Genomic DNA, 16,551 nt, shown 5'->3' on the forward strand with positions numbered 1-16,551 from the left:
CGGAGACCCCAGCCGGGGAAGGAGACGGGCGGGAAAAACCCGAGCCCGCGGGGGGGGGGGGGGGCCAAGGGCCCCCGTTGCTCAGGAGCCGAAACCCACTTACCACCGTTACCGCCAACCCCAGCCTCGTTCTGCTCGACGGTCTCCCCTACGCCGCTTAGCTCCGCCGTTAACAATTTTTGAACAACGGTCCCTAGTCCAAACGCACCAATCACCGCGGGCCGTCGTCCCCATCGAACGCGCAGATTGGACGAGCCGCGGGAAGCAGCCGAGTACCCGGATGAAAACAAGCCCGCCCGGCTCTCCCAGGAAACCAACTGCCGTCACGGAGACTTCTGGAACATGTAGTCTCTAGACTGAGGGCGGCTTGCACGGCAGGCGAGCGTGGAAACCACCGCTCCCAGAAGGCACCAGGAGCCGGAGTGCGTAGCCAATCCGAGAAGGAACTTTCAACGCTGGGGATGAAGTGGCCAATCAGCTTTCAGTAAGTAAGGCGCTGTTTGACTACGTTCCAATTGGTGGCCTTGGTGGCTGGAATAGTCCATTGTGAATCTGATGTAACTATGGAGGTAGGGCAGGTAGACTACAGGTGACACTGGCACTTGGGCTATCCCCATACCAAACCCTTCCCCCAGCTCAGTGGGGTGCCACGTCTCCCATCCCCTCCAGCCCCTATTGCCTCCCACTCAGTGGGTCGAGCCATGTGATCTCCCCCAGCATAGAGCTAGGGGGTTGTGCCCTTTTCCCTCATCACCTTCCATGCCAAGGGGTCTCCCTAGTCAGGCACCTCCCAGGATCAGGCCCAACACACTTCTCAGTAGCTTTAGTTGCATTGTGCAGATGTCTAAATAACCATTTCGATTTTTGGTTTGGTCAAAACGTGATGTGTTCACAAATAGCTTGGGGTTGGCCGAAACTGCATTTATCAGCAAATGGTTTATTTGCTGAAATATTTCCCCTATCTCTAGCAGTAAAGTATGGTATTGTACGCTCCCTGATGTCCCTGGCCCCGCACCGCTCCCGGCAATGGCTGGCATGTCCCTGGGGGAGGGGCAGGGGACTCTGCGCATTGCCCCAGCCTGCAGGCACCCTCCCGCAGCTCCCATTGGCTGCAGTTCCTGGCCAATGGGAACTGCGGAGTTGGTGCTTGGGGCACGGGCAGTGCACGGAGACCCCTGCCCCTCCTCCAGGGGCTGCAGGGATGTGCCGGCCACTTCCGTGAGCGACGTGGGGCCAGGGCAGGCAAGGAGCCTGCCTTAGCCCTGCTGTGCTGCTGGACTTTTAGCACCTAAAATTTCCCAGTTTGGCTTCAGTAGCCTCCAGGAGATAAAGCCCGATTCCAGGAGACTCCCGGCGAAACCAGGAGGGTTGGCAACCCTAAGCGTATCTCCTCAGTAGGGTGACCAGATAGCAAGTGTGAAAAATCAGGACAGAGGATAGGTGCCTAAATGAGAAAAAGCCCTGAATATCTTGACTGGCCCTATAAAATGGGGACATCTGGTCACCCTACTCCTCGGTAATACAGGCGTGCAAGCACATCAAGCCTGTCCTTTCCTCTTTCCCCTAGCTTCCCATAGAATACTGAGTCAAGTTCAATTTCTCAGTTCTTGCCTCAAAGTGCAAAATAGCCTGACCCCAGCATATCTAAAAGCTCACCTAGAACTCAGGGACGAAGACTGCAACTGACAACTCCATTCCTTAGGTACAATGAAACGTTCTACCATAGGGTGCAGCTTGTCCATGCAGGAGACAGAGCTTTCTCATGGACTGTCAGAGGGGCTGGCCCCTGAGGGAGTCAGACACCCAGTCTACTGGTGACGAACTTTGCTATGGTGAATGAGCCAACCCAAATCCACTTAGAGAATGAGTCAATTGCTTAAGTAACTGGGCAGCAGTTAATTAGGTAAGGAGCACCTGGGCCTTATAAAGGTTATGAAGGCTCAGACAGGGTACAGAGAAGAGAGAGGAAGTTCCTAAGAAAAGGGCTTCCTAGGGGAGCAGTTGAGGGAATTCACTAGGAAAGAAAACAGAGGAAGAGTACTCCTAGCAGGAAGAGGATCTGGAAGGAAAGACCTGTGAATACCAAGCCCTAACAAAACCTAGTTCCCCCAAGAGGATTTCACCAGGTAGTAGCAAGAATTCCAGCTCACAAATGAATGATATGTTATTCTGGAGAAGGCTTGCCATGGCTTGAACTCTGCAGGAACCTTGAACCCAGATGAGAAACCTTTTCATATTTGATGACAGGAGGCAAAGACTCCAGTAAAGGGTCCTGGGTCAAGAGAGCCTCACTGGTAAGGAGCGTGGATGGACTAAAATTAACTTGGTCCCCTTCGGGTGGAGGTTTACATGTGTAACACATTCTGCCATTGGATTCAATAAACTAGACACCTGAAGGGGCACAGGGCAATACATATATAAGCTTTTGGGGACTTCAGTGAAAGTACACTAAGGGACAGTGAGGCCGAGATGGGCCTGCAGTTCTGCACAGGACTGGCATGGGACACTCCTGGGCTGACTGCCTACCATTACAGGGGCCAATATGAACATATGTAAGGAGCTCACCCAGGATTAAGCACCACTGCAAACCACCCCATCCTTTGCAGCAAACTCCAGGCAGAGGCGCTGGAACTATTTGTATAGTGGGAGTGTTGAGAGCCATTGATCCAAACGATAAGCCCTGTATATGATGGAAACCACTTGAAGCCAGGGAGTGTGGCAGCACCCTAGTTCCAGCACCTGTGACTCCAGGGTGCCAGCCCCCCTCTTGGCCAATACACTGGGGATTAAACTGGAGAACTCCAGAGCTAAAAACATCAGCTGTTACACCTTCAGCTACTGTAGCTGGGGACTGTAACAACTCATATCTGCTGTAGACAGGCACAGAGGGGAACCTGAAAAACACACACTCACCAAGGGGTTACACCATGCACACTTTGACCTGCCTCTGCTAACAGATGCAGAGTAGCATGTACAAAATTAAAAAAAAACCAGCAGGACATGAGAAGTAATTCTTCTACTCTATTCCATGCTGATAAGGCCTCAGATGGAGTATCATGTCGAGTTTTGGGTACCACATTTCAGGAAAGATGTGGACAAATTGGAGAAAGCCCAGAGGAGACTAGATTAAATGATTAAAGGTCTAGAAAACATGACCTATGAGGAAAGAATGAAAAAATTGATTTGTTTAATCTGAAGAAAAGAAGACAGAGGGGGGACATAAGTTTTCAAGTACGTAAAAGGTTGTTACAAGGAGGAGAGTGAAAAATTGTTCTTAACCTCTGAGACAAGAAGCAATAGTCTTAAATTGCAGCAAGCGTGGTTTAGGTTGGACATTAGGACAAATTGCCTACAGGGAGATTGTGGAATCTCCAGCAGTGGAGGTTTTTAAGAACAGGTTAGATGCCTTAGGGATGGTCTAATTATTACTCAGTCCTGCTGTGAGCCCAGGGGAGGGGACTGGATGACCTTGTGAGGTCCCGTCCAGGCCTACCCTTGTGATTCTATGAAAACACTCCATTGCACCCCCACTTCTTTCTGCCTGGGGAGGGAAAGAGCTGGGACAAACCATACGTGTGGGGTGACCAGATGTCCCTGTTTTATAGGGACAGTCCCGATAGCTGGGGCTTTGTCTTATATGAGCACTTACTACCCCCATCCCCTGTCCTGATTTTTCACACTTGCTGCCTGCTCACCCTGCATAGCCCTGTGGCTTTCCAGCTGGGAGCTGCTGGCATTTCCGCATCTAAGGCCTAGGCATGGGAGTGGATGCCCCATAGGGCTGTGGGCAGGGCTGGCCCACGCAGGATACCCAGCCCCACAGGACAGAGGCGGCGCTGATGGGCTGCTATGGGCACAGCCCCTCCAGCTGGGCGTGGCCCAGCCCCACAGCTGCATAGTGACATCACTGAGCGGGCCGGGCGGCGCGGTCCCTTTAAATCTCCACTTCTCCAGGGCGCTCACGCGGGGTCGCCAAAGTCTGCGCTTTGACACAGCCGCCCGTTGTGTTGCGCATGCTCACTACTCCTGCGTGCGCAGCCGCACGCTCAGCGACACACATCTCGCGCATGGGCATTAACGCCCAGGCCTGGCCGGACGTTCCCGCCCCCAGCGTGAGACCCATTCGCGCATGCGCATTCCCCTCTCAGCCCCGCCCAGCCCTGACAAGGCGGCCGTTGGGGGCGGGGAGGGGCAGGGAAGGAGGCCGCTGAAGCGGCTCAGGCCCCGCGGGCTCCCAGCGATCTCTGCCCCGGCGTCTTCCTCCGTGGGGGGCGGGGAGCAGGGGGTTGGGCTCTTCGCCGGCCTCCGAGGTGAGAGCGGAGTGGCGCAGGCGAGGCGTGAGTGACAACCGGGTGCTGCCAATGGGAAGATGCCTGTTGGTCCCGCCCCTGACCCCCCCCAGGGGGCGGAGCCAGGGAGAGGGGCAGAGGTGGGGGGGAGGGGAAAGGAAGTGGGGGGGAATCTCCATCTCCATCTCCACAGTGTGTCTCCTCTTCCCCTCCCTCGGCCTGCTCCCAGTTCTGGGTGCTCTCCCCAGCAAGGCCTTTGGCTAGGGCGGATCTCAGGTCCTGGGTTACAGCCATTCTCTCATTGACCCCCCCAAGCCTCCGCATGTGCGTGTCCTTGCCCCCCATCGCACGCGGACAAGGGCACTGGAACGGCGGAGCTCCTCAATGGCTTTGCCAAAGCCAAGAGAGTTGGTGCCTGGAAGGCAGGAATCCTGGGCTTAGCCCCTTAGACCATCCTGCTTCTCTTGGCTCAGAAATCACACTGGCTGTTCAGCAAAGAAGCCAATTCCTCTGTGGGCAACCAGCTAAGAGGGAGTTTCTGGTAGCGTAGAGCCATCAGCAGCAACGAATTGGTACTTCCCCCACAGCCATGAAAAAAGAGGGTCCCACAGGAGTGGGTTGCCAGGGTCCCAACAGTCTGCCCTGGATGCTTGTAGGAGACTATGAATAAGCTATGATCACTGTGACAGACTTCCAGCTCTCAGCATCAGTGAGTTACATCTGTAGTGTTTTCTTCACAATAAAGGGTGCTGGAACTTTAGCCTCCCTCCCTCCTCCAAAAAGTAACAAAGGCTAAGACAAAAAATGTTGCTGATTCACATGCAAGACCTATCCGGAGTTGGTGGCATAGTACTGAGTGAGCTTCATTAATCCCAACAGATCCTGCAAGAATTAATCATGCCCACTCTCCTTTTCAACATATACGTGAGACCCATTGGGAAGTTTATGAAATGCCATGGGTTCTAATTCTGCACCCTCTGTTGATGGTGTGCATCCCTCCAAACAACAAAGTATCAACTTTTGGGTTCTCCAAATATATGGATTGCAAAACTGGCAAGAAAAAACACCTTTTACCACCTTGCCAGAAGATTGCAGCTGTTTCTTTTCGATGAGTTCTTAACCACTGTAATCAACTCTCTCCTTGCTTCTCAGTTAATTACTGTAAGTCCACCTGGGTCTCAAGATGAAGGCTACATAGAAATTCTAACTTTTGCAGCATGCAGCAGACTTTCTTTAAAGAAAGAAACTGCTAAGAGTCCAGGGGCTCCCAGTTCATTCTAGAATATAAGAACAACCATAATGGGCAAGACCAATAGTCCATCTAGCCCAATAGCCTGTCTTCTCACAGTGGCCACTGCCAGACTCTTCAGAAGAAATTAACAGAGCAGGGCAATTAACACGCAATCCATTTCCTGTCATCCAGTCCCAGCTTCTAGCAGTCAGAGGTTTAGCGACACCCTGACCACCTTGGCTAATAGCCGTTGGTGGCCTTATCCTCCAGGAATTTAACTAAATTATTTTTTTAACCCAACTAATAATTCAGATAGGTGAATAACAATCTTTGCTTTTAAGGAACAATACATACTAGATCTTGATTATCTTGGAGATCACCTTCACATCTGTGATCCTGTGAAACAGATGTGCTCCAAGCCAAGGGCATGCTCTGGCTGACAGAGTCCAGATGAAACTTGCAAGAGCAAAGCCTTCTCAGCACACAGTTCTCAACTGGAGCTCCTCAGGAGAGGATATAAGAACTAGCCCAAGCCTGTTTGCTTTCAGAGGGTGATTTTGAAAGCTTCCAGTGCTGATGAAGGCAGGAGAATGAATTTAAAAACAAAATAACAATAAAAACCTTGGACCTCTATGTAAGGTGTCTGAGTGAGGGGCTTACTACAAATGCCTGAGACAGAGGGCAGCAGCAGGAGGGGACTCTTGCTATGTATAGAGTTCCAAAGATCTGGGGGCTGGAAAGGGGGTGGGGCAAGGGAAGGGTTAGAAGACTAGTGGGGGAGGGACATGCGGGATGGGGAGCTGGGTAGCTCAATGCATTTTGTTGTGGGAGGGTCAGGGAGCAGCCTACTGCGTGCTGAGTCAGTGGCTGTCTTTCTCCTCTGCAGCTGGTCCGACAGGCGCAGTGAACTGAGATTTCCCAGGCCAGAGCTTTCTCTCAGCAGGTACTCTAGAGGGTGAGTAGAAACACGCATGTATGTTCTCTCTCCAGTCCATATTCTGATAGGGAGCCTATGTATCCTGTCTATTGTTACAGATCCTTGTGCTTTAGGTGAGGCCACCCTATGCTGCTTCCCCTTGTAGGACCTAGGGCAGGGTGGAAATGAGGCAGAGAGAAGCTGCTCCTAGTAAAATCATAGAACTGAATAAAATGCTTTTAATAAAGAGTATTGAGATGAAGGTAACTTCAGTCAGTGACTGAACTACCTGGTGATTTCTCTGTGGAACAATAAGGTTTCTTAATACAACTGGTTACAGAAAGCTCTGAATATTTAGAATAACAGAAAACCCTGGCCCCCTTTCCCTGATAGATGGTGACTGTATTTGTGATGGTAAGATACTGAAAAAGAATGTATCTGGGGCACATTTCTGTAGGGTTATTTCTGTCCTTATACTACTCTAGGGTTCTCTGGTAATATTTCAGGGTTTCCCTCAAAATTCAAGGGTGCCAAGTCTTGCCCACTTTTATATGTGATTGTATGCATTCCTTTTCCCTGGAAACCTCCCTCTGCAATGATTAACTACATCAGAAGTAATACAGCATAGATTTAATGTGCTTCCAGTCTTTACTTGCTTTTCTGGGCACTCTGAAACCATTATGTGACTTCCTCTCCCAACTTTTGCTAACAAAGTAGGGTTGAGGGTGTGAACCTATAACTGGGATTCCAGTAAAACACATAAGGGGTCTGTTATAGGATTTCCTAAGGATGTAGTGGCACCTAAATCCAGCAAAGAGGAACTGAGAACAGGAGTACTTGTGGCACCTTAGAGACAAACAAATTTATTTGAGTATAAGCTTTCATGGGCTACAGCCCACTTCATCAGATGCATAGAATGGAACATATAGTGAGGAGATATAGTGAACTGTGCAACTTCCATGCACCTGGTAGCTGGTGAAACTCAACCCAGGGCTAATCCTCTCTGGAATGGAAAAAGGAAAATGATGCTGTAAAGCTTAAAACAACTCCCCTGTGCAGGCTGGCAGCTGCTATTGTTCTAGACTGATCCTCTCTGATTGTTGGAAAATGTTACTTGACAGAAGTAAGAGAGGGCTGCATTGTTCTTTTAGTGCACAAGCAAATATTTCAAGGGACCTCACCCAGTAGTACCGGTCCCTTTAAAAAAAAAACAGGAAGAGCTTTGATCTTCTCTGGGAGGCGGGGAGGAAGGGGGCGTGGGGGAGGGAGGGTTCTTTTGCTACTGCAGCAGAGCAGAGCTGCATGCACCACTCAATCAAGGTAATGGAGGAACAGGCAGAGGGTGAGCTCTTGGGGCTCCAAAGCCTCTTTCTTTGCTTTCAAATTTCCAGCCTGCAGCGTCGCATGATCACTTCAGCAAGAGCTGCTTTTTCTTCTGAGGCTTAGATTGAGACTAGCAGCAGTGGCTGGCTGGGCACTGAGCCCTTGTTGACCTTATGCAGAGGTGTAGAAACCCCTCAACCTTCTGCGCAGCTACATGACAAAAGAGCTTTCAGGCTTTCCCTGATTCATGTAGAGGTGGCTGAACTGATTGCATTTCATGCGCATGTGACTTGTGGCTGTTTCAGAAGCAAGTCCAAGGGTTTTCAGCCTAGTTCTCATAGAAATTGATGGTTTTCCAGCAGTTTTCTGAGGTTCTGCCTAACGTATAGCTGCAAAAACACTTGAGGGTTCAGTTTAGGAAGAAGCTACTGATGTTAATGCCCCAAATGTGAGTATAATGTTGTATTAACAGTTTATTTGCCTCTCTTTTCCCTCTAAAGATTGTCTGCTCAGGGTTCAGATGTTTGCCTTGACTCCAGAGGAGAGGAGAGTCTGGACCTGGTAAGCACATTGGTCAGCTTGTGTTCTGGACCATGGACTCCATGAGAATCCCCCTAATGTGAAAATGTCGAACACTAACAGGGAATTAGTGACTGACTTTCTCTCCTACAAGCTATCGCAGCGGGGATACAGCTGGAGTCGGTTTGAGGGGGAGGATGAGATCAGGACTGAGTCTGCAGAAGAGGCTGAGATGGCAAGCGTCCCTAATGGGAGTCCATCCTGGCATCCGGGTGCCAGCCACGTGGTGAATGGGGCTGCCGGGCACAGTAACAGCCTTGAAGCCCATGAAAGGGTTCCGGCAACTGGAGTGAGGCAGGCACTGAGAGAGGCAGGAGATGAGTTTGAATTGAGGTATCGGAGGGCTTTCAGTGACCTCACTTCCCAGCTCCACATCACCCCTGGCACGGCATACCAGAGCTTTGAGCAGGTGGTGAATGAACTCTTCCGGGACGGAGTGAACTGGGGGCGCATTGTGGCTTTTTTCTCCTTTGGAGGAGCCCTGTGTGTGGAGAGTGTCGACAAGGAGATGCAGGTGTTGGTTGGACGCATCGTCTCATGGATGACCACTTACCTGACTGACCACCTAGATCCCTGGATCCAAGAGAATGGCGGTTGGGTAAGAACATGTCTCACTTCCAAGGGGACCGTGCTCCCCACTCATCGGACCAGTCTGATTAAAATGTAACTGGCTGAATGCCTTGTGCATGCTAGTAATTGTCCTAGATGTCCATAGTGAAACAAATGCAACTGGAATGGGCCTTTTCCTGCGCATTCTTAGTGGTTTGCCACAAGGGGTCACTCCATTGTGGCAGAGCAAAAAGAATTGGTACTGTGCCCACCAACCAGGCTTGTCTGAATCCCTCTTGCTTCTCGGCCTCCTTGGATGTTGGAGGAACCCTTTTGGCGGCCCCCATAATCCAGGCTGGCTCTTGAGATGGAAGCCCTTGTTCCTTAGCATGTCCGACAGTGGTCGGGAACCCAGCTCAGGACTGAACCTTCCTTCCACCTTTGTTAATGCAATGATCCTAAAATGCTGGGGGTGGGCTTTGCAGCCAAGTGGGATGGATGATATGCTAGCTCTCCACCTCTGGAGATAAGAATTCACCTTCTGATTTGCTCACAAATAAAGTAGGCCTTCTTCCCCTGGGTATCTGTCCTCCATGTAGTCTGAGAATTGAGGTGCGTACCCTTTTAATGGATTTGTGTTAACATGAGTAGGTGTTTCCCACTGAAGCCCACAGTCTATTCTGCTCATCACCAGATGGCTTGCCCTGTGGAACTTGTTAGGTTCAGGGGATTTTGCCAATGGGAAATGAGTGGCCTAGTTTACGCCTTGTTTTATCTCCTGCATTCTGGTGGCTCTCTGTACTAGTGCTGGCTGGACAGGGGGGACAGTTCCAGCTACTAAAATAACTGAGGAGTCCGGTGGCACCTTAAAGACTAACAGATTGATTTGAGCCTAAGCTTTTGTGGGTAAAAAAACACTTCTTCAGTTACTGGCATTTAAGCACTGGAGTAGTGTTTCCGTGGCCCGTTGATGAGCTGTGGTTTTGAAAATTGTGTTCACCTTCACAGCCCCGCAGCCACAACCAGTAGCCCACCCTGAAAGCGAGAGGAGACTTGAGGAGGTGCTGGGGAATCTGGAGACAAGATTCTTTCAGCCCAGCCTTGCTCTGCACCTGCTCCTGGCACAGGTGAATTTGATCTGCCTCTTGGAGCTCAGGGAAGCCCAGGATAAAGTAAAGGAGTGGAGGCAGAAGGGAGGATGTCGCACCCAGGGCCCAGGAATGCGTGGAATGCAATTGTCCTGGGGCACTGCCTGGGGTGTGGCTACCCAAACAGATTGAATTTTGTTTCATGTTACAAAGTTGACCATCTCAACAGGCTGTCTCTGGCCCATTAGCTCTCTGGCCTTGTAGATCACCCTAGCAGCGGCTGAATGCTGGGTTTCATCCCTCTCCTCTCCAGCTTTGGCTTTTAAAAACAGAGATTAGTCCTGGAATAGGTTTCCTAGTCTCTGTGGCTCTTGCTGCTGGTGACAATTGGGTTGTATCCTGGAGACCTAGGCGATAATGCAATCTGATTTTGTAAATGAACTCCCTGGGAGATTTAGATTAAATCACTGATGGAAAGTCACTGGTCTCTGCAATCCCCTCCCCCACCCCAAGAGTATCACAGTGTGCTTCCTTTTTGTCTGAGCACAAATTCATTGTTTGAAACAAATATTTGTTCAGCAGATTGCATGAGGGGCAGGATTCCTCTGTGTCTGACACACCCACTGGCTCCTGCTCTTAAGATGGCTATTAGCCATATTTTTTGCCAGACAGAGAAGCAGCTTTGCTCTGTGCTGGTATCCCTGATTGTGATTCTAGCTGCCTTGGCTGGCTTGTATTGTTTGTTGCAAGCTGGCCGAACTATGTGACACAGCCATTGGTGCAGGGAGGCCATGCAAATGCCCAGGATGGCCAAAGAGAAGGTCTGGGCTGTTTCTGTAGGTTCATCTACACTGATAGCTGGAGAAGAGATGTGGGGTGCAGCTACTGTGCGGGTCCATTACAGGGGCTTCGAACCAGACCCCAGACTGGAGCTTTGATAGCTTTAGGTAGTGATGCTTTTGGCCTTGTTAGCACTAGGCCTTTTTTTTTTATTTATTTTATTTTTTTTGCCCCAGATTTCCCAATCTTGTTCCCCTTGTTCAGCTCTGCTGCTGCTAACAATGGTGCTAATGTTAATATTGCATCACAACTGTTTGTAAAAGTTCAGCCATCCTAATGGGGTGGAGGGTTATGGATATCTTGTGTTTCACCTTCCCCCTGCTTCTAGGTGCAGAGAGAAACCATTGGCCTCTTCCTAGCTAGTTCTGCCCTGAGCCTTGAACCAGTGAGTGCTCCTCCTGGCCCAATGATGGAGTAATCTCTCTGTCATTGTCCTGTTTGCACAGGATTACTGCTCACCTACAGTGTGTATGGTACGCTGAGCAGCTATTGCCTGGCCCGTTTACAAAAAGGTGCCATAGCCAAGTCTCAAACAGAGGAATGCAAGTTCTGGCTGGCCTGCTCCTGGTATGTATCAAAATAGTTTGTTTTCTAGAGTATGGCAGCATTTCACTGCCTGCCAATCCCTGAGAGAGGGCAGGAGTAGTTCCAGACAGTCTTTTTGGGTAAGAGTTCCTGCTTTCCAGAGGCTGGTGAAAATGAAAGAGCTGCTGTGGTGCTTGGGATGGAGGGCCAGGATGCCATGATCAGAGAGAAATCCTTGCTTTTTTAGAGTGGGTGTGAATAATGCTTTTCTGAGAGCTCTGCAAAGGCTGGGAGTGATTCATGATGAATGACTCATTTACATTTCTAATAGAGATCTGGTCAGAAAGTAAAGGCTGGAATTGAAGGTTCTGGCAACATCTGTGCAATTCCATGAATAAGTGGGAACTGGAGAATATACTGCTGTTTGCTGATGCTGACTGTCCTGTCTCTTGACTGGGGCATTGAGCTTTGTCCCATTGGAGTAACGCAAACAGTTCCCTAAAGTACTGATTTCCTGGATGCTTAACATGTAAACACCAAGGAGGCAAAGAAATTGAGGATGGCTCAGGGGAGTATAATGAGAAGTAATGGGTGAAGATTGAACAAAGGAAGGTTGGGGTTCCAATTTCTCACTGGAAAGAACGATTAGTCATATGTAATAGTGGAATAGTTTCTCAAGAAAAATAATGCCAATAGAATTATCTGAAGTCTGAAAAACTGGACGTCACTGGAAGGGGAATGGACTAGATGAAACCTCTTCCCCCTTCTTCTGACCTGCCCAACCCAAGGGAGTGCCCCAATGATCAGTCCTGGGGCTGGTTTTGTTCAATATCTTCATTAATGATCTGGAGGATGGCGTGGATTGCACCCTCAGCAGGTTTGCAGATGACACTAACCTGGGAGGAGTGGTAGATATGCTGGAGGGTAGGGATAGGATACAGAGGGACCTAGACAAATTAGAGGATTGGGCCAAAAGAAATCTGATGAGGTTCAACTAGGACAAGTGCAGAGTTCTGCACTTAGTACGGAAGAATCCCATGCACTGCTACAGATTAGGGACCGAGTGGGTAGGCAGCAGTTCTGCAGAAAAGGAACTTGGGGTTACAGTGGATGAGAAGCTGGATATGAGTCAACAGTGCGCCCTTGTTGCCAAGAAGGCTAACAGCATTTTGGGCTGTATAAGTAGGAGCATTGCCAGCAGATCGAGGAACATGATCATTCCCCTCTATTCGGCACTGGTGAGGCCTCATCTGGAGTACTGTGTCCAGTTTTGGGCACCACGCTACAAGAAGGATGTGGAAAAATTGGGAAGAGTCCAGCAGAGGGCAACAAAATGATTAGGGGGCTGGAGCACATGACTTATGAGGAGAGGCTGAAGGAACTGGGATTGTTTAGTCTGCAGAAGAGAAGAATGAGGGGATTTGATAGCTGTTTTCAACTACCTGAAAGGGGGTTTCCAAAGAGGATGGATCTCGACTGTTGTCAGTGTTAGCAGATGACAGAACAAGGAGTAATGGTCTCAAGTTGCACTGGGGGAGATTTAGGTTGAATATTAGGAAACACTTTTTCACTAGGAGGGTGGTGAAGCACTGGAATGGGTTCCCTAGGGAGGTGGTGGAATCTCCTTCCTTAGAGGTTTTTAAGGTCAGGCTTGACAAAGCCCTGGCTGGGATGATTTAGTTGGGAATTGGTCCTGCTTTGAGCAGGGGGTGGGACTAGGTGACCTCCTGAGGTCCCTTCCAACCCTGATATTCTATGAACCCAGATTTTCCCAGTTGCTGAACGGTAGCCAGGTTGGACAGAGTCCTGCTGAGTTGCATTGCGGCAGGATGGAGTCTTGTGGCGCTTTGTGGAGAAAACCGTCTAGAAAATGGGATTATGGAGAGTCCTTTTTCTAATGTCACTTTTTTTTTTGAATGATGGGAAATGACACAGACACTTGTGTGACAGGCAAGTTGTGCTCTGCATACACCCTCTGCTTTCAGAGAGAAAACTCGAGACTTTGCATCTCACCCTTCAGGCAGACTTTTTGCTCCTCTTCATGTCTACTCCTATGATTTCTGTCCACTGTGGGGATTGGGAATAACCATGTCGAGGCATTCATCTTGCCCTCTGAGAGACGGCTGAGGTGGACTTAGTGGTAGAGTTTGTGACTGCCCTGTGTGCAGATGCTAAATCCATGCTTGGGTTGGATGAGCAAACCAGATGTGCTCTCAAGCCCTCCTATCTTGGTATGCTGATCTATGTTCCTAGCATGTAGGACTCCCATTGCCATCCAAGTGAGTTTGTGTCTTTAATTACGCCTATTTAGACCTTTTGTTTCCGGCAGCGAGAGGTTCACTGGCTGATCAGACAGCTTGGATAACCAAGATTTGGTGTGTAGTTAACACTGTGAGATTAACTCCTGTTAGAGTAAGCATTGATTCAAATAGGTATATTGCATGTTTAAAAGAGCTTTATAGAATCCACTACATTTTTCAAGGAAAAGCAGCTATTTCTGGGTGGAATGTAGTCGTTTAACACACAGCAACACTGTACGATAGTTCGAAGACATGGAATGAAGACTAGGTATTTGTGATGAGCACGGTATAAATACCGAGATAGAAGAATAGAGTATTCTTATTAAGTTACAAGCGAAATCCATGTGGGCCAAATACAATTATGCAAACTGGACTGTGGCTAGCGTACCAGAATTAATACTCAGACTCTTATATAGAAGTGCCATGGGATCTTTAATGGCCATAAGTTGTGAGTTTGACATCTTGGACAAAGGATGGGATCTCCAGGTGCACAGTCAGTTTGACTGACTGGAGACAGCTTTAAGGTGTTCTCTGAGAACAACTCATTTTTCCTCTTTGTGACAATGAAGTGCTCTCTAACTGTAAGACTCCTGCATTATCAGGCAACTGGCTTTTCCGATTTTCTTTCCTCCTCCTGTCTTCCAAACAAATATCCCACCCATTCATCTACTCTGCGGGCTATCTAGGGCTGGGGAAACATGTCTCTCTAGGCATCACCTGCCTGGGTTAAATAAATATTTTTTGGAACACCAGATGGTTCTCTTCTCTCCCAGCTGAAGCCCTGAAGATTCTGTCTTCTCTTCCATCAGATTCGATCTCACAGTCTCACTTGTGTGGAGCAAGGAGGGTATATCCAGGCCCTCCCTGCAATTGTGCTGATCCGTTTCCCCAGAAGACTGACTCAGTACCAGGTGGAGAGGCAGGGTGGCTAGTTGCAGATAGGGGCAGTCTGAACAATGGGATTGTTTGAGATCTCTGCTCAGTGTGCAGACCTTTGGCATCTTCTCAAACTGATTCGGGGCTGGGAGGCTTTTCTGTGCAGCTCTTCAGGAAATGCCATTGGAATGACTTCCATTGCTGCTTCCTGTCCCAGCCCAGCAGCAGAATTCCTGCCTGCTAAAAAGTGAAAGATGGAAAGAAATCTTTGCAGACTTTCACTCTTCACCCCGCTTCCTCAGTTTCTGCCTCTCTTCTCTCCCTGTCTTTTTCTCTCTCTCGGTGGTGTGCAATTGGATTACATTTTTTGAAGGTCTGTGATTAAAGCAGGAATCTGCATGTCAGAACTCCTGATCTCTCACCCCCTTGTTCTGTCACTGATAACACTTCCCTACCTTGCAGGGTGGACTGTGAGAATTCATGTTTGTAAAGTTCTCTGAGATCCTGGGATTCAAAAAACAAAGGATTTTAAAAATACCCCAAGATGCATTTCCAAACTATTTTTCACTGTTATCTGCTGGTGTTGTTTGAAATTGGAGTTCAGGCCCCGACTGTGAGCTGCCCTGGGTCTTTGCATGTCCGTGCTATTGAGATGCCTTGTCTGATCCAGCCAGAGGGGTTAGGAATGGTGAGCCCTCACTCACACCGTGGAAATTGCTGCTTTCTATGCATGTGCCTGACATGCACGGCCACACCTCGTTTTTGGGTCCCTAACTGGATGTCAGAAACTACATAAGCCTCCCTTTGTAGAATTTGAATGGGAACACGCACAGCAAGCCCTCGGCGGGAGTGTGGTGGAGGCTCAGTGGTGATGTGATGTATCAGGGCCTTTGCAGCTCTTCCTTGCTTTCCCTTCTCCTCTATTCCAACCCCCCCCCCGCCCCCATTTTGTTGAGTGAAAGTAGGAATGCTGTGGGAATAGAGTCCCTTTCTGAGAGAACCAGGAGCACTGCTTTAGGACAAATAACTATTTCCCTAGCAACTACTAAGCCTAACCAGTCCTGGGAGAAACTGGATTGGCGGGGTCGGGAGAGGAGGTGGGAATGAGGGTGGGCTCATCTGAGAACCTTAACGATATCTGATAACAAAAGTGGGAGCCATCCCTGATTGATTGCTGGTTGTTTCTGAGACAACAGCAGAATTGCTAGGCAGAGATGTCTCCCCACCTCGTGATGATCTGTATACTGATGGCAGTAGGAGCTGTAACTGCTATTGGCATCCTCCAGGTCATGCCTCAGTGGCCTTCTCTCTGCTGAGTGGTGCTGTCCTCTCCTGCTGCCCCTCCTGGCAGGGATGCTGCTCTTGGAAAACCCATTGTTCTGAAGTGGCTAAAGAGTAACATTGGTAACAGGGAAGGGAAGTGTTTTGGTCCCTCACAGACATTGCCCTGGTTGGGATGGGACCTGGGATTGTCTGTTTAGCTTTCCTCTCCAAGGCCAGAGTTCTTATCTCTGAACATTCCCAGAACTCCCCGGTCCTATCTGTGCTGTGCTAGTGACAATGACAGTCTATTGGCTTCTCAAGCTTAGTTACTAATTGCCTTTTGGCGTGCACATAAAGGGGAGCCCCTGTCGCTGGGCCTGCGAGAGCTCTCTCCACTTCACAGCATCAGGCCCATCGGTCTGTTTCTAAAGAAGGAAGCGTGGCCTCGTCTGAACGCACAGGGCAGCTTCGGTTGTGTCCTCTGGGGCAGCGTTCGTTGTTGCAGCGTTCAGGTGGGGGGATAAGGTTACAGTTTGCCACACAAGCAAAACAGCCCAAGCTGACTGGAGGGCAGAACCGTTAACAGATGGCTCCAGCTGGGGGTTACTGGGGAGCAGGTGTGGGTTTCGTGACAGGAAAATTTGAAGAGAGACATGTTGATTTTGAATTCAGGAGGCCTGTAAGGTTGTGTGCCTTCTGCCACAACTCGCATGCTGGCGAGCTGGGTGACCTAGTTATGGTGCAGAAAACTGCTTGCTTTGTTTTTTATTTT

The 16,551-nt window shown here is 49.3% G+C and overlaps 2 protein-coding genes across 8 annotated transcripts in view; one reads left to right on the forward strand and one right to left on the reverse strand.

The window, feature by feature from the left end:
- The window catches only part of TPX2 (TPX2 microtubule nucleation factor), a 35,197-nt gene extending 34,972 nt beyond the window's left edge, over positions 1-225 (reverse strand). For 5 of the 6 annotated variants that reach the window (XM_024200896.2, XM_024200901.2, XM_024200900.2 and 2 more), the window contains exon 1: positions 104-168. The gene's annotated coding sequence lies outside the window, so the exon portion shown is untranslated. Of the gene's footprint in view, positions 1-103; positions 169-208 lie in introns of those variants that run through there. The other variant, XM_024200897.3, reaches the window with a different exon arrangement.
- Positions 226-4,257: 4,032 nt separating this feature from the next.
- Positions 4,258-16,551, forward strand: part of BCL2L1 (BCL2 like 1) — a 30,769-nt gene continuing 18,475 nt past the window's right edge. Inside the window, exons 1-3 of one of the 2 annotated variants that reach the window (XM_024200903.3) lie at positions 4,258-4,310; positions 6,407-6,475; positions 8,260-8,936. In XM_024200903.3, the coding sequence (XP_024056671.1) occupies positions 8,385-8,936 (552 nt within the window). In that variant the 5' untranslated portion in view covers positions 4,258-4,310; positions 6,407-6,475; positions 8,260-8,384. Of the gene's footprint in view, positions 4,311-6,406; positions 6,476-7,746; positions 7,779-8,259; positions 8,937-16,551 lie in introns of those variants that run through there. The other variant, XM_024200904.2, reaches the window with a different exon arrangement.

The sequence above is a fragment of the Terrapene carolina genome, unplaced genomic scaffold (genome assembly GCF_002925995.2).
Source record: "Terrapene carolina triunguis isolate 2854851 unplaced genomic scaffold, T_m_triunguis-2.0 Scaffold130, whole genome shotgun sequence".
Taxonomy (NCBI): Eukaryota; Metazoa; Chordata; order Testudines; family Emydidae; genus Terrapene; species Terrapene triunguis.